The sequence below is a fragment of the Falco peregrinus genome, chromosome 5 (assembly GCF_023634155.1).
Source record: "Falco peregrinus isolate bFalPer1 chromosome 5, bFalPer1.pri, whole genome shotgun sequence".
Classification (NCBI taxonomy): domain Eukaryota; kingdom Metazoa; phylum Chordata; class Aves; order Falconiformes; family Falconidae; genus Falco; species Falco peregrinus.
In genome coordinates, this window is record NC_073725.1 from 23,986,353 (window position 1) to 24,004,168 (window position 17,816).

Here is a 17,816-nt window from a genome sequence, read left to right on the forward strand (position 1 = left end):
CCCCATGTGAGTCGGCGCGGCCGGGCGCGCTGCGAGGCGGGCCGGGCCCCGGCAGCCGGCCGGGGAGCGAGGGAGCGAGCCAGGCCCTGGCGCCGGCCGGCGTGTGTCCCCGTGTGTCTGCGCGGCGCCGGGTCTCCATGGCGCCGGTGGCGCCCTGAGGGCGGCGGATTCCCTAGGCCGCGTCCTCCTTCTCGGCTGTGAGTGAGCTCGATGCCGAGCACCTCGGACGCGGCGGCCGGCGGGAGCGGGGGAAGCCGGGGCTGGGGCAGTGGCGGCGGCAGCAGCTCAGCGGTGGAGGCGGCGGCCGACAAGAAGCGGCTGCATCACCGGAGACGGAAGCGCTTCACGGCCCAGCCGCAGCCCCCCCCTCCGCCGCCGGCCCCTCACCCGCTGCTCTTCCCGCTGCTGCAGCCGCCCCTCCTGCAGCCCCCGCTCCTGCAGCCGCCGCTGCCGCCGCAGTCCCTGCTCTTCCTGGCGGCCACCGGCGCCTCCTCCTGCTGCGGGGACGGGGGGGAGCGGAAGCGGCCGCGGGGCAAGCGGCGCTCGGGCTCTCGGCACAAGCGGCGGCGAGGCCGCGGGGGCGGCGGCGGAGGCGGCGGGACCCAGGAGGTGGAGAAGCGGCGCGGTAGCGGGGGTCTGAGCACGCTGGTGGAGGAGTACGACGACGTGAGCTCCCAGTCCGAAGGGCTGGTGGGCGGCGGCGCGGCCGGCGGCGGCGCGGGCAGCGGCGGGGGGAGCCCGGCCTCCTCCTCAGGCGGTGGCGGCGGGACCCAGCGTCAGCGGGGCGAGGCGGAGCGGAGCGGCCGGTCCCGCCGGGAGCACCGCGGCAGCAGCGGCCGCTCCAAGGAGCGGCACCGGGAGCACCGACGGCGGGGGGAGGAGAAGGCGCAGCAGGAGGGGGCGGCGGCGGGCCGCGGGGGACCCGAGGCCTCCTCGTCCTCCTCCAAGTCCCGCAGCCGCCACAACCACACTGGGGGCCAGGACCGGGAGGGACTCAAGAGCAGCAGCAGCGGCGGCAGCGACGGCCGCAGGAAGGGCTCCCTTGCCTCGCCCAGCAGCGGCAGGAAAGAGCGGGAGAGCAAAGCGCACCGCAGCCGGACTAAAGCAGCCAAGGAGCCGCCCTCGGCTTACAAGGACCCGCCGAAGGCCTACCGAGATGACAAGCCCGAGCCCAAGGCTTACCGGCGGCAGCGCTCGTCCCCGAGCCCCGGTCGGGATGACAGCCCCCCGCTGCACCGCTCCTCGCAGAGCCAGCGGAGCCGCAAGTCGCTCAGCCCGGTGGGCGGCCGCTCGCCCCTCAGCCCTTACAGCCGCCGCCGCTCCCCCAGCTACAGCCGGCACAGCTCCTATGAGCGCGGCGGGGACGTGTCGCCCAGCCCCTACAGCAGCTGGCGCCGGTCGCGGAGCCCCTACAGCCCCGTTATCCGGTGAGTGCAGGCCCGGACCGGGAGGAGGGGGGCGCTGGGACCGGGCTGGGGGCATGGAGGGGGGTGAGGGTGGGTTGGGGCTGGTGCTGGCTTGCAGGGCCTGCCGGGGAGGCTCGCATCTAGCAACAAAAGCCCTCCCTCGGTGCCTGCTTGCTGCCAGAAAGCTGAGGTGGGGGGAAGGGGAGCTGGAGACATACAAAGATTCTCCTGTCCTGTCTTTGGGAGAAAGGGAGACGTGGGTGTCTGCAGCGCTTCTGCAGCTAGTTTCTCTCCGTGGGAGATCACCTAGCTGGAAATAGGCTTTTTAAATATTAAAGGCCATGAGAACATCTTCAGATGAGAGTGAAGATGCTTCTCAGAGGCCAGGTTTTCTGAAGGACCGATTTTGATTTTTAAAGCTTTGCTTGTGAAGTACGGAGATTCTCAGGTACGTTTTTACGTATTCAGTTCCCCTGTATAAAAGGATGCATGTTCAATATAACTGTGTTCGGTTTAATTCCCACTAATCTAAAGAGCAAGTAAGCTGACAGGCAGTTTGTGTTACAAGTGTTTCTTGGTTTTAGAGATCTATAGAAAGAGTTAGGGTTTCTGTTTTGCTAGGAAAAGGAGCCAGTGTCAAGTTTTGTTAAATTGTCTTTCGTGTGTTGCACAACCTATGAAAACGCATGTAAGCTTTTTTTCCAATCGGGTTATATATATGTATACACTTGACGTGCGCTTGCGAATCACTTTGTTGGTAGGAACTGGGAATGTAAAGGTCAGCGTTGCTGTGACTTCTGTAATTTTATATGGACAGGAAACGTGGGCTGTATCTCTAATCAGATAGAAACTGTGTGGCAGAGTTAAAGCTCTTCAGAATATTTTAACCTGCGGCGAAACCACTGGGAATCCAAAGTGTTTGCTTAGTGTATATTTATAACTGAAGATTTCCTGTATTGGAATCTTACCGTTGCCTCATTGTTTATAGGCTTACTTGAATTCACATCTGGACTTCAATTGTAAACGTATTGGGTGATTTGCTGTTCCACCAGCAATAATTTTGTTTACAAGGCATTACCTGGTGGGTTGTCTGAGAACTGTTGTCTGGTGTTCCTAATGAGCACTTTGTGTTGGTCACCATTTGGGGGGTGTCCCACAGTGCATCCAATAAAGATGCTGAAGCTGTTCTGTGTTTCACTGGCTGTTGGTATTCAGCTGTCCTGGGTGTGCATTGAATGCTGTTTGAAGAACAGAGTAACAAAATTGTGTCCTACTTTGTTCGGGGAGATAGAACAAAGGTGCCTTTGGGGAAAAAAAATAGTGGTTGTTTTAAAATATGGTTGCATGGAATAATTTTGTAAACAATAGGGTGTTTCAAGCAGAAGACACTGTGAGTGGTCAGAAAAACAGCACGTCATCGTCGTTGTTCCATGAAAGCCTGTTACCAGTGGTTAAGGGATACGCTTTCAAGATTATTTGAATAATAGAATAGCAGGAATATTACGTGCATAGTTTTGACTTAAACACTCTGGGAATCACATTACTTGCTGTAGATGCTTTTATCTTGGAATAAGAAAGGTGATAATGATGAGCAAAATTATGTATGCTCTGTTTGCACTTATTAGTCACATTGACAGTCCAGTTAGTTTAGAATCCTGTCTTACACGCTGACTGATGGGACTGTAGTAGAAGGCACAGATGTTTTTTAGAGGACAGGTACAGAGCAAAGTTTAGTAGGAGTGTTGTGCTGCTTTTTTTTCTGATGGTAGTGGGCCTGTGATTTGAAACATGACAGTTTAAATCTCCTAGTTTTTGTTTTGTCTCTGTGGTAAATGTGTAAGTCTTCCTTGAGCTGCAAATGTGTTCCTAGGAGTTAGCTTTGTGACTTCACACCTTCCTTCCTCTGCTTAAACTGGAATTTGCATCCCATCTTTAACTGCACACAGATAAATTATTTAGTTAACAAATGCAGATTGTCAGGTATACTGGAGAGGGATTGGAATGGCTGAGTGAAAAGAAGAGGTTGCTGTATGTGGAAAGCAAGGTTGGTCTGTCCTAATGTGGCATTCCTTGTAAAAATGTCGTTTTCACAGAAAAGGAAAGAAACAAAGTGTGAAGATAAACTTAGTTGTTCATAATGTGTACCTGCTGTGGAGAAACATCAGCTACTGTTCTTTGCTGCCATACAGCTATTATGCATTATGTGTATTGGGGCGGCAGTGGAGAAATAAAGATGGGAGGTATTTATAAAATAGTTTTAGCCATTCAAAACTGCGTCATAACAGCTTTTTTTCACTTGACTCTGTGGTGGTATGCCCAAAAGGCTGAAAATTTTTGCCGTGCTGTTTATGTGATGGTATAGTGGCCTTAGACTTGATAGAATAGTACAGTTTTGTGAAGGCAACAGCTTCTTACAGCACCTGTCTTCTTCATCTGAATGATTTAAAGACTTAATTCTGGGCTTGTATCCAGCTGTAATGGTGTCAAGACAGTAAGAACTTTGTATGTGACCGAGCATTCCAGGCTACAAGCCTTTTTTTGCTCTTTTCGTCCTATATCTCGTATATGTGTCTTCTGTAATGTTACATAAATTCCCTAGTTACTTGGTATGTAGAAAATGAGAATTAAGTGGTCCTAACACACTTGGAAAGCTCATGTGTCTAGAGTGCTGATTTTGTCATCTAGGTCTCTGAGCTGCTTAGGGAGGAACTTCTAGTAAACAGTGGAAGAGAAACAAGCGAAGTCTGCTTCACTCATTTGAATCCCTAGTTTTCTCAAGCAGCAGCAGCAACAGCGCAATTGTTCTGAGTTAGACAGTAGTGACTGTGAATACTGTTTTCTGGTGATGTTGCCTGGATGTGGGTTCTGAAGAGAAGGAGAGACACCAGATAAGCTTCCCATGCTTGGAAAATTCTTTTTGAATGGTGGACTAACTGCCTTTTCCATTATTATAGCAGTAAACATCTGTGTTTTGGGCAGACTGATTGAGCTGTTTCCACTTGTTGGACAGAACTCCTTTACTTGCTGCTGGTGGATTTGTGTTACTATATTTTCTTGTGGATAGTAACACAGCTGTTCTGAAGTAGCACGTGCACTTTTTCAAAATGGAAATTCTTCCATAACACCAAAAGTGTGAGGTATGTCTTTCTCTTCTGATAAGCTGACAGGATTTTTTTAAAAAATAGCATACAGAAAAAGGCAGGAGAGGAATTAAAACTCACGGTTGACAAAATAAGCAGAGAAGTCTCTCTTTGGAAACTAGTTTAGGATGGAATTGTGGGAAGAGAAGAACTATTTTTCATACCTTCAGTTAGGTCATATGCTATGTGATCACACATTTAATTCACTTAGCTCTGTAGATGAGTAATCACATTTTACCGAATTTGAATACACCTACCCATCTGCCTAGATAAAAGTGGGTGGGGCACTACTAGCATAGTACTACTGTGTGTGGATGTTGCTTATAGGAAAAATACCAGATTTCTTTTCTTATTGGTATTATAGAGCCATCTCATTCTCTAGCTGTAGCTAGTATGTAGTAGTGAATGTCTGCAAAACATGGATTGCTTGTGTACAAAACTGAAACAAGCATAAGAAAAATTGTAAAATACATATTAATGCTGAAGAAGACATGGTTTCATACACTTGATATTAAAAATAACTTTGAATCCAGTAATTCCGCTACTATTGGACTTAAAGGAGTAGGGGAGATTTCCAGATGTTTTTTTCCCCTTGCTTGGTGAAAACAGATTTTTTTCATATAAGGCTTTATAATCTTGTTTAGTAAAACTGTATTTTGCAGAATTGAAAATGTGAAACTGTAGGTTTTCACTGTTGGAATAGCTATTTTTTCCAGTGTGTATTGAGGCTCTTACTGTAGTACATACTCTCATCTTATTAAGATTTGTTTTGTTACTTGGCAGTGGACTTTGCCTTTTGTCCAGCCATGTTGATGTGCCTTTCCTTTTCCTCATTGCACTGCTGCTTCCCTTGTGGAAAGGGACTTAATTTGAAAAAAAAAACTTTTAATGTGTTTAGAACTCAGCATTTGAGTTGACTTTTTTGCAGATTGATTTCTTTATAGGCAGAGTTCTCATCTGAAAAGATAGGGTTATAAAGCAGATTTAAGAACCAAAATTCATGTTCCAAATTTTTCAGTATTCCTATGCTGTATCTGTTGGAGACCATTTTAAAGATTTACAGTTTGAATCAGGAAGGCAAGTTATCTAGTCTTCATGCACAAAGCGGCTGAGTAGGTGGTTGTTGCAGAGCTGCTTAGAATATAACCTTGAACTAGGGGCTAGAGAAAATAAATAAAACCAATTAATAAGGTACCAAGTCAGAGAGCACTATTACTGCTATGGCATAAAGAAATGAATTATACGTTTGCCTGCTAATGCAACACAGAAAAGCTATACTATGAACTGGAATGTTTTGTCAAGGTGGTTTATGTTACTGGGTGATTATAAATGTCTTGGAAGATCTGTGGTGAAGCCAACTGATTAAATTTAGGTCTCCCTTTTCAAATACACTATGACCTTACTGTGCTAGGGAAGATGGCAGTGCTTAGTCAGTAGTGCAGCATTCACTGGTAGTTATTGAAAGAGCTGGGCTACAGTGGGTGTTTTAACCTCTTGCGGTCTGCTTAATTTGTTGTTTTTCCAGTTGTATTCTCATGAATCCCTTTGTATTGTCTTGTCCAAAAGTTACGGACAAAATTGGTTCCTTTGTTAAGCTCTGTAGACCCTGATATATTCAGAGTGTGTAATACTGTTTGTGCTTAGGTAACATGCGTAGCTCGCTACTAGCGTGGTGGATTTAGCTTGCTCTTAAAGCGGTTAAGAAGAAAAGAGGTTTTCAAGTTTACAAACATGAGAAGATAACACATGACTGTTATGATTTGTCAATAAAATGCTTTTTTTTTTTGTATTAAAGGGAGAGTTGGAATGGGAAGGAAAGAAGCACCTAGAAAATAGCTTGATGATAAAAACCGTGTAAGCTGAGTGAGACCTGTATTCCTGGAAATCTGACATGTTTAACACTGTTATTGTTGCTTCTTCCTCTATGCTTTCAAATATCAAGAGAGTAAAATATAGCACTTTAATTTTTAAGTTACTATTTGGAATTCTTTCATTCTGTGATTGAGAATGTAAGTGGTACTACATCAGTAAACTTTTTTCTATTAAATACATTAATAAATCTACTGTTCGGTAATCAATAAGTTAACTTGTGAAATTCAATACAATGTTTCCTTTTGAGGAACAACAACATTGTAACAGTTTTGAAACTTGTAACTAGTAAGGCTTTGATATCTTAAGTAGTTTTTATATATGTGAATATGTATCTTGTGTTAAGTAGGCAGATAAAAAATGAGTGCTGGTTTGTTTTGTGAAATGTATGGTGCTACGCAAAATAATACTAAGAAGAAAAAAACCTGTGATATTTAAACCAATATTTTTTTAAAATAATTTCTTGGGAGGGTAGGGTTCTTTTTGTTGTTCTGAAGAATGAAGGAGAGCAGTGCTGAGTTTTAGTTTCAAGGTGACTTCCTTATTAGTGCTTTCTTCCTCTATCAGTGGTTTCTTTACATCTGCCTCTTCTCATATGTGTTTTGTAGATAATGTCTTAAACTTTTTTTCTGGTTTTATTTTGTACCTATACATAATATTATGTAATTACCTCCATTTCCCTTTGCAGCTTATCTAGTTTTGCTTCTAGTCTCCTTTGTTGCTGTCTTTGGAAGAAAAAAAAAAAGCAGCTTTAGAGCTGCTTAGTTATAATGCAGGCTAGTCCTACTGATACTTACGGGTTTTAGGCAGATCGGTTTCCTTTTCTTTTTTCTCCTTTTTTTTTTGTTTGTTTGTTTTTATTTTGTTTTCTTTTCCCCCTCCATGTATAAAGGCATATTAAAATCTGTATATGGTTCAGAAGTGATTTTATGAATGTTATGAAGTCTGGCAGTTACACTCTTTGTAGGGATATAGGCCTGTGTAAAGTGAATGCAGTATGCTTGTAAATTACTAAGGATGGCAAAGGTGCCTTGTAAATGAGGTAGAAATCCTGGGTGCAAATAGGAAGAAGCATCAGTAAACTTGACTCAAACAGTAGCTGCTTAGTAGTCCCTCCCGTGTGCCTTACCAGCAGATGCTGGTGCGTTTGATTTGGGAGATTGGGATGTGGCATGTAAGTTTAGTACATTTCCTGATTTCTCCAGGCTTGGGTGAAAAAAAAAATTGGAATGTTTTGTTGGATTTGTTTGCTGTTTGCAACACAGTTTTCAGTTGTAGCCACTTCATGTGTTCCTGTTTACTGTGTTAAAAACAAACTCCTAACAAAAGGTGAGGTAGTTGGTGGTGAATGTCAGATAAGGTCTTTTATATACGTGTGTGTGCATGCAGGCACATTTAATAGAAATTTGTTGGAAGATTTAGAGAGCATTGTATATTTCAGATATCTCTCCTGGTGTGTTTTCAGGGTCCCAGTAAAATGTCAGTGTCCTGTTAAATGGCAGACACTCGCTATTGTGTGAACCAGTTTCTGTGCTGCTGTGACTTCATCTTTTAGGTCAAATGAGTGTTAGCTTTGAATAGAGTGAAGTTGGCTGGTTTTATTATGTATAAGGCAGTATTTCTCCACTCTCAGTTCTGTATATGCTTCTGAGGGAAAGCTTGTAAATGTCCATAGTTTTTGTTTTGTGCCATTTTTATAGATGGAAACTTGTACATAAGTCTTGTCTAGCCTGGAAGGTTCTCATGGGACTTTTGAACTAGTGCTGATGGAAGAAAGTGATAGCTGAATATTTGAAAAGATCATTAGGCTTATGAAAACAGCAGGTTTTATCATTGTAACTTGAGTAGCTAGCACTTGGACAAAGTTGCCTTTTACTTAAGATTCAGCATTTGTGTGTTTAGTTGAAAGTGTTAATGTTTTTGCTCTAACTCTCTTGGGTCTAGCCCAGTGGACAAGGGACAGCAAGGGATTCTTGCAAAGGCCTTTGGAATGCCAAAGGAAGTTCTAGTTTATTATTAGCACAGACATGCACTGTGTAATGCAACATAAATTTTCTTTCTGACATAAAATTAAATAATGAAAAACTTTTGGAAAAATTAAGCCAGTGCAGAGATTATACTTAATCAACATATTTCATAACTAGGCTGCTATCATTTTGATTTGCTGTTAGGGGCTGTAGTATGTACTAGAACTGAAACGTAAATATTTGTGTGCATGTGTATTTGCTGTCTCCCAGATGGATGCAATTCTGACATGAGAAAGTTACACTGTTGTCATTTGGGGTGTGAAACCTGTGATGGAGAATGGTTGGGGTGTTTTTTTCTGAGCTTGCATAGATCCATGTTCACATCCTAAACTCTCTTGACTAATGTTGGTAAAATATGTACATCAATCCATTGTCAATGCTTGGCTTCCTTACACGTTTGTTTCTGAAGAAAGTATAAAGATTTAGGTTAATTTTTGCACCAGATTTGCAAATCTGCCTCTTCCCCCCCAAGTTATGGTAGGTGATCAGGTGAGCATTAGTAGTCATTAATTTGAACAGATTTTCTCATTTCATCCTTGGTAGTGATATAAATGAGCCTCTTTTACTTTGAACTGAAGTGGAACAGAAGCAGTCTTATGATCAGGCATGGTGTCTCAACTGTAGCGTTTTAAGCTGCTACTTCTCTTTTCAAGTGCATGTGAAATTATGTCCGTATTTCTGTTTGTGATATAGAGTACTTGCTTTATATGAGGTGTCTTTCAAAACCAACAAACAAAAAATACCCCACCAACCCCCCTAACAAACCAGAAATTGTACTTAGGAAGGTTTTGAGACCTTTAGGACATGTTTTAAGTTTAGTGAGGCTGGAGTGAAGTCCTTGGGATGTGGGTTGTGTTCTGCAGGTAACTGGAGTCAGTGTCAGTTTAAAATAGTTGATGTAGGAACAAGATGTGCAAGCAGATGTTTTCCAAGACAGGTCAGTGACATCCTTGCAAATGATGTATCAATTATAGAAGCCAGTTTAGGACTAATGGAGCTTATTAGCTTGTGCTTGATGCTGGAGAAATATAATTACACTGATGTTACAGCCGGTGTGGATCTATAGCAGTATGCCTCTGCTTGAGATAATAATTCCTCTTGGAAAGTGAGATAACTGTGAGGAGAGCTCTGGCCTAGCATTTGAAGTGTATGTGTTGTCAGAATAGTCTCCAGCCCTCCTTTTTCTTCCTACTAGCCCATCTTAACTCTGTATTATGGAACTTATGTACTACTTCACTTTTACTCCAGTTTGGCCAAGCATCTGAAAATTTTCTGTGGGATTTGGTACTTAGATTTCTAAAGTAATAATGAGGAAAAATAACTTCAGCAACATGGTTCGTAATGGAGCAGAAGTGAGCTTTCAAGGGAATTTTTCTGACCGATATTATGTGTGTGTTTTTTGATGGATACGGATGTTAGTGTCTCTAGTGAAGTGAACCAAACCTTACATTTTCATTGAAATTTCAGATAACGGAATTGTGCAGTTTGCTTTTTTTTTTAAATTAAAATATAAAAAACCTTCTATTATTTTATTGTTGGGTTTGTTATTACCATCTGTTATTGTTATCCTGCTGTGCCAGGGTATTCTATAAAACTTTACTCCTGGCATAGAATTTCACTGTGTTAGTTTCAGAGTTGTCCTCATCTGGGGTTTGATTTTTTTAATTCTTTCATTTTTTCTTTCAAGGGTCTAGCCATTTGGATCAGTTTTACCTATAGAATTTTGAAGCTTGTGCTGCAGTATATAGTGTGTGTACCTACACATTGTTTTCAATCATTTCTACATAAACTTGGTTTACCTAAATGACTTTTACATTGGTTTAGAAAGAAGACTGAAAAGAGTTGCTTTTATAATGCAGGAACAGGTGTAAATTTGGAAATTAGTAAATATTGCACACAAAATAGAAACATTATTGTACTATATTAAGTAGTTGTTTGGTTGAAGCATTGAAATGTAATTTGTGTGGATAATTAGAATGATTTAATTTAATTGTTACTAAAATTAAATTTGACATAGGGGTCGATAGTCTGTAATGCTTGTATTTGGCTGCTTTGTTTGGTATTGAGTTTGGAGTTGGGGTTGAGGGGGGGGGGGGGGGAGGTTGGCAGCCTCTGTACACTGGTGCTATCTTTTGAAGTCTGAAATTCTTGTGTCTCCAGAAGTCCTGGTTTTGCTATTGCTTGATAGTTTTTACTTTGTTTAGCTAGTGAATACATTTTTTTATCCTAATTATACTTTGTCCTCCCTTCAAGTGATATACTCAAGCAAAATAGATTTCCATCAAACTTGTAATCAAGACAATACTTGTAAATCTGGTAAATACCCTTGCTGTTCTTAGGTAAAATGGGTTAAAAACCCTTGCATTTCATGTATCTCGTAATTTTTCTGTCTGGTAGCAGGGTATTAGGCTAGTTGTTCCATGCCCTTCACCTCAATTAATTTTTTTCCCTTTTGCTTTTTAATGAAGAACTGGATAAAACCCACTACTGGGCAAATTAGGATATCCCTTTGAAAAATGGAATGAAAAATGGTTAAATGGTATTTTTGCACAGTAAAGTGTGGTTTTCTAATTTAAGATTCACCCCCACCTCTGCCCTCATTCTAGGTTGTTTTCCTGCTATGGTTTTGTAGATGGCTTAGATATTTTTTCCTTATTTTTCTCTGTATTCTGATGAATAAAGTATGTGCCTATATACAAATAGTATAGGCCTATTTGTGGATTATGTTTGCTTATCAGTAGTTGTAACAAGGATTGGGTACTTCTGATTTTTTTTTTAGGGAAAAAGCATACAGTTAAATTTCAAAAAAGAAAGCTAAGATTTGTTGCTGTCTTTCTGTTGGTTACATTGCAACCTTTAGTATTCTGGCAGGTTTTTTTTCAACTAACTTAATTCAATGACAGTTGAGAAAGTGAATCTTAAGAAGTTGCTACAGTTACTGTTTCATTGTAGTGTTTAGATTTTTTTCTTGTCTCGTTGTTGTAACATTAATTTCATTTTGTTGAATTCTGGACATGTTGCCAGATTAATTTTTCTTAAATACTCCATATACTAAAAGTGTTTGCACAAGTTGCATAGGATCAGATTATCTTTAAAGGAGAAAATCATCCCTGATAAGTAGTGAGGAAAAAGGAACGTATCTGTCCTATAGGTATACTATAGGTATACTTGTATTTTGCAGTTCTTTAATGGGAGAAACTACATCTAAGCAAGTGTTAACATTTTCTAACAACCTGTTCAGGTGTAGAATCTTGATTGATTAACTCTGTAGATTTTTTTAATATTTTCTTTATGAAATATCTTTTCTGTTTCATAGACTTTTGGTTATTCTATAGGCATGGTGATAATGATTTTTAAGAAGTAGCTTGTCAAAAAAGCAGATATACTGGGAAAGCAGGCAGACTCAGTTTTAACTGGGTAAATCTTGACTTTTTTGAAACAGGAGATCAGCAAAATCTCGAAGCAGAAGTCCGTATTCATCGAGGCACTCGAGGTCTCGTAGCAGACACAGATTGTCTAGATCCAGAAGTCGTCATTCAAGTATTTCTCCTAGTACATTAACTCTGAAGAGTAGCCTGGCTGCTGAGCTGAACAAAAACAAAAAAGCAAGAGCTGCTGAGGCAGCCAAAGCCAGTGCAAAAGCTTCCAATACTTCAACACCTACTAAGGGAAACACTGACACTGCTGTAAGTGCACCTCAAGTGAACAATGTAAAGGACCTGAAGAAAATAAAAACCGAGCATACACCTTCTCCTACAAGCAGCGCAAATTTGAAAAATGACAAGGCAAAAGCAAAGGTCTCACTTCCTGAAACAAAAGGAGAAAATAATTTAATTGCAGACAAAATTACTAAACAGAAACCTACAGCAGTAAAAGAGAATAAACTAACTGTTGTGAAACAGCCATCAGTCACTGTAAAAGAGAAAAGCAAACCAAGTACACCAAGTGTAGTAACCAAGGAGAAAGATCGAGTTGTTGCATTACCAACCTCCACACTGCCACCCTTGCCTTTGCCTCCCACGCTGCCTGAAGATAAAGAAACTGATAGGTGAGTTGTGACATACATTTAATTTTTGGGGTTGTCTGTTCCTTTTTATTAATGTTGCTGTTATTATCTAGGTGGTTTGTTTTTTTGTATAGTTGTTATTATTTCCTTTGGAAAATAAATATAAACCTATTTGCTAGATCAGGCTGATGCATTAGGTGGTTTGTTCTTGCTCTTCTTTTATGTGGCGATTAGTAGTGAATTGTGAAGGAATTTGATCTTAAAAATAATTTAAGTGGTTCTTGAAAAGAGAAGGACTTAATCTAGGAGGAATCTTTCAGCAAAAAGTACACTAAAGAGATGATTTAAAATTGCTGGTACATAATAGCTTTGGGTCTAATGCAAGGATATAATCAAGGCTTCAGGATTTCAAGTTCAGTGCAAACATGTACATGTTTCCAGGGAAAAGCTGAATTCAGTAGTGATATGTGAAAATTCTTTAATTAGCTGGGGTTTGAGGTAAAGATTCCCTCCCCTTTGGAAAGTCATCGTTTTTATAGCTGTGTGTTATTTTAGTGTAATTTATTTCGGAGATCAGTATTACTTTGACTATATATAACAAGTGAGGTTCATGGCTTGTAATTTATTTTAACTTCTGAAGTGTAAAAATTGGTCTGTAGTGAAGAAATTCATGTCTTAATTCCAAGTGTCATCTGAGTTGAGGCTAAATTAAGTCTCTTCATAGTCGTAACAGAGAATACGTGCTGTGATTTGGGTTGGAATATTGTGCTGTTGAGCTGTAATTTGTTGTTTTTCTTTTGGTTTGGTCATGAAATTGAGAAAAGTTACTTTTTTTTTTTTTATACTCGTGGTGTTACATGCCTCTCACAAGATACAAGAAATAAACTTACAACAAGTAAAACAAAATTTCATAGCACGGAAGTAATAAGTAATTTGTGTGGAATATTTTTGTAAAAAATCAAACGAAAAGAAAAATTCAAAACCTTATGAAGTACTTGTTTCTATTCCATATCTGTGAAACTGGCCTGTCTTCTCTTGTTCTTTGGGAAGTCTATAGTGTTAAAGTCTTTGATCAATAAAAGTAATTATAACCAGAGGTGTAAATACTTCTCTTGTGTTTGCTAGTAATTTAATGTGAGGTTAAACGTTAGAATGCACGGGAGTCCTTGGCAAATACATACAACCTAACAAGGTATTAGATATTTATTTTTTTCAGTAATAAAAGAGAAATCTTGTTTCTTGTCCTTCAGCACTCTAGCAAATATTGTTTTAGTTGTTCAGAATTACATCTGTGTGGCAAATGTGTGGTTGCCTTTAAAGTTATGACAAAGCCATCCCTTCTAGGTAAACGGGTTTTCTGACATTGTTAGGTACAGCAAGATTTACTGTTTTAACTAAAAACTAAGCTAACTAGTGTAAATATGCAACTAGTATTGCAGTGTAAATTGCAGTAATATGAATTGAGATTTTCATCTTAAAGCTGGCTAATTGCTTCTCATTATTAGTATTTTTTAATGTACTGTTTGCAGTACAGTTAAACTGCACAGAGGAGTTAAGCTGCAGTTAAGCTACAGTTCTGTCAGCACTGAGCTCATTCTTCCAAGAATAAAAGCCTCATGTTTGCAAACAGCCGCATTAGAAACATTAATGACAAGGAATAGAATGCCATTTATGCTTTGCTTGGTTTTGCCTATAGGATGTTATAAACTTCAGATCAGAATGGTTGCAATTACAAGTTGTGATAAAGCTTAAGACATCAAAGAAAAATTACCAGTGTTTTTTAGGAGGGAGGAGGGCAAAGATATTTATTTACCTTGGGTTCAGAGTTGCTGCGGGGAAATTGTGCCAACAAAGAGAGCTTGATGCTATGAAGAACTGGCTGGTTCCTAATGTCACGTCAGTTGTGAAGTTCAGTAAGAGTCTGATAAACTCACAAATAAACTACCTAAAGGAACAGCAGTGTTGCAAAACCACTGTGTAGGTTAGCTGAAAGGGAAAACTGTTGCGGTGGTCAATGACATATGATTTAACAGACCTGGAAAAAAGGCTGCTCTTGGCTGCCTCTGTTTTCATGTACCACTTTTATAATCTGCTTCAGAACATCTCATATTGTACTTTTACTAATACTGAAAGCTTGGGGGTGACATTTTTAGAAAAATACAAATAATGTATTTGTAATAGAAAATGTTTATTTTTCCTGAAAAATAATAATAAAAAAATCTTTACCATTATTATTATTACATGCACTGTGCAAATGGTGGTTTATTCTTTATAGCATGTTAACCGTTATATTTTTGATATGAGCAGTATATGCTTCCTTGAGGTGCTTCTCTTAAGTCAGGCAGCAGCATCTTGAGAAGTGGTAGGAGACATTCAGGTGTTCTGTTTTCATGGGGAAACACAGACATACGCAAAACACTGGAATGCTTTATTTAAATGTATAAAGAATGCTAATTGCAATTAATGTAAGAAAGAATAGATGCATTCTGTATGAGAGAAGGTAGCAAGATCTTTCCATTTACAGAAGTTCCTGCTTTGTCTATGAAACTAAGCAGGTAAGAAGTTGCAGAAAAAGTGAGAAAGTTTGAAATTTGCCAAGTGTGAATACTCTGAGAGTCCTGTAGGGGAGAAACAGGTATGTAATTATATAAAGCTCAGAGATAGGTGTGGCTTCAAAAAATGCTGGATGTGCAGTAGCTGCACAAACCTAGCTAAACTAAAGGAAATTCTGGTGAAATGGAACCATGTGTTTAAAAAGAAATCCTGCAGCAAGTATAATTTTTTCAGAATTTCCCCATTAGAATGGGAAGAGCATCTCCAGAATTACTGCATATAGTAATTGTTAAAGGAATACATTGCTATACCTGTGTTTGGGGGATTTTTCTCAAGGCAGAGATTGACTTGTCAGGATCTGTTATATAATTATGGTTGATAATTAAAAATGGTCAGGTATCAGTAACCCATGACAGAAAAAAATTTAGGCTTTTTTTCATCAGTGTTTTTTTTGGTTGTTTTTTTTTTTGTGGGGGTTTTTTTTTTGTCCCTTGATTTGCATGCTGATCACTAGAAACGTGTTTCAGAAAATGTGTGAGATCGGAATCTGTAAATGAGGTGGTGTGGACTGCCTTGTAATGCCTAGCAGTGTTACTGTAACCGCAGCACTCATTATCTCTGGAGACCAATTTTACAGGGAACTGAATATAGTATAATCTTCTCTTTTATATGAGTAGTCAGTGAGAGTACAGATTTTACCACTACATGTCTTGCATCTGGCAGCACCTGAGCTCTAAATATTCTTAATAGCCTAGGACATAGGCTTGGGAAGAAGCTTATGTGGCAGGAGAAGTCCAGCCTTGTAAGGCTTGCTGTGTTATTTAACCTTAGCTTTCACTAGAAAGATCTGATGTCATATTTTCTGTAGAATTTTGATAGTTATCTGAGCATTTTCCAGAGAGCTATTTGTGAGCCATTTGTAGAGCAGAAATCAAAATTCTGCAAATTCTAAGAGTGGAGATTTCACACGTTAATGCGTCAACAGCCTAGAATGTGTTTTAAAAACATAATTCCAGTAGGTTTTTCTTTATGTATGTTAATAGCAGTCTACTGTCTTCAACTTACTAGCAAACTTGTGTCTTTTTTAATAGTTTGCGAGAGAATCTTTCAGTGAAGTCAGTTAAGGAAGCAGAGAAGAAACTTCGCCATCTGCTTGCAGATTTGCCGCTTCCGCCAGAGTTGCCTGGAGGAGCTGACTTGTCCAAAAGTCCTGAAGAAAAGAAACCAGCAGTTCAGTTACACAGCAAGAGAAGACCAAAGTATGTTTGAGACTCTCTTTTTAAAGCCTATCAAGCAAGTAGAAATGATAATAGTTTCTTCAAAGTATATTCTTTTCAAAAGAATTCTGCTTTTTGAAGACTTTTTTAATATTAATAAGGCTTAAATCAAACTGCATGGTTTATTGTCACTTAATGGTAGTAAGCCAGTTATCTAATAATGTCTCATAAATTCTTAGTGTTGAGGGGGTTTTACAAAGTTAAGACAATCCTTAGATATATTAGCTGTGTTCTTAGAAATGCTTGTTTTCTAGAATATGTGGACCACGACATGGTGAAACAAAAGAAAAAGAAATAGACTGGGGAAAGCGCTGTGTGGATAAATTTGATATCATTGGTATTATTGGTGAAGGCACTTACGGCCAGGTTTACAAAGCCAGAGATAAAGATACAGGTAAGTTGAAAAAAGTAAGTGTAATCCTGCAATTCTAGAGTGAACAGGATATTTTGTTTGGTTTTGGTCTGTTTTTATATTGAGTAAAGGTAGTGATATTCTGCTGTCTAATATTTGGGAAGTTTTTAGTTATTGGTTTGTTCAGTTTTAAATCTAGCATTTGTCTGAATCAGAAATTATCTTTTGCTGCCTTGGAAAATCATTTATCTGTAAAGTTGTGGCTAAAAGCAAGCTAAACAGCCCTAATTTCTAGCTTTTATTTCTTGAGTTTTGCACTCTGTACACAATTGAGCTAGTGTAGAAGAGAGTATAAATACTCTGGGGCAGCAAAATGGCACCTGAGATAGGTTGACAAAGAATAACAAAGTTTGTAAAGGGATGGAAGGGTGAAAGAAGTTATGTGTGAGATTTAGCCATTTTCCTTCTTCATACTGCAGTAGTCACTAGCTGATCGTAGGAAGAGAATCCGCCTCGCTGCAGCGCAGCCTTAAATGCTGTGTATTGGGTATTTTTCTTGCAGTATGACTTGACTTTACAACAGTAACATAATTTTTAAATTTCATGTTAAACTACTGGTCAAATGAGCAAGCAGTCACTACAATGGTATGTAAGAATGTTGTCACTGCCTCTAAATAGATAATGCATTGAAATTTGATTAGTAGTTCTTTTTGTAACTGCTTGCCCTTTTGGTTTATTTGTACGTGCTTTGAATGCTGGATAACTGTCTGCTTCAGCAGTAACTGAATCATGTAGGATCACATACCAGCCCCAGTTCCTTCTTTCTGATCTCCAGAAGAAAGAGCAGTGTAATTATAATTCCTTCTTTATTCTTTACCTATGCTTGTCTCGGTTTGCAAACTTCAGTTCAAATGTCACAGATTTTATTTTTTACCTTGGAAAGCATTGTTAAGCATTGTTAGCAGCTTCTTCCTGCTGTCCTGGGATTCTGTTCTCTGCGTATGTAACTTTTTAATCCTGTCATAACCATATTGCCTCTTTGGCAAGCTTCAAGTTTTTTGTGTTCAGCAGTAATTTCTTAACCTCCAGCAGAAGTTGCTGCTGTCTGTATTGAATGGGTCCATACAGTTATAGTAAACCTTCCATTAGCTTTGGATTCAAATCCTGTGCAAAGATTGGCATTATG

At 39.9% G+C, this 17,816-nt stretch overlaps 1 protein-coding gene across 6 annotated transcripts in view; it reads left to right on the forward strand.

Moving 5' to 3' along the window:
* Window positions 1-207: 207 nt before the first annotated feature.
* The window catches only part of CDK13 (cyclin dependent kinase 13), a 49,316-nt gene continuing 31,707 nt past the window's right edge, over window positions 208-17,816 (forward strand). For all 6 annotated transcript variants that reach the window (XM_055803396.1, XM_055803398.1, XM_055803399.1 and 3 more), the window contains exons 1-4: window positions 208-1,427; window positions 11,885-12,490; window positions 16,093-16,260; window positions 16,533-16,672. In XM_055803396.1, coding sequence (XP_055659371.1) covers window positions 211-1,427; window positions 11,885-12,490; window positions 16,093-16,260; window positions 16,533-16,672 — 2,131 coding nt within the window. In that variant the 5' untranslated portion in view covers window positions 208-210. The remainder of the gene's footprint in view (window positions 1,428-11,884; window positions 12,491-16,092; window positions 16,261-16,532; window positions 16,673-17,816) is intronic.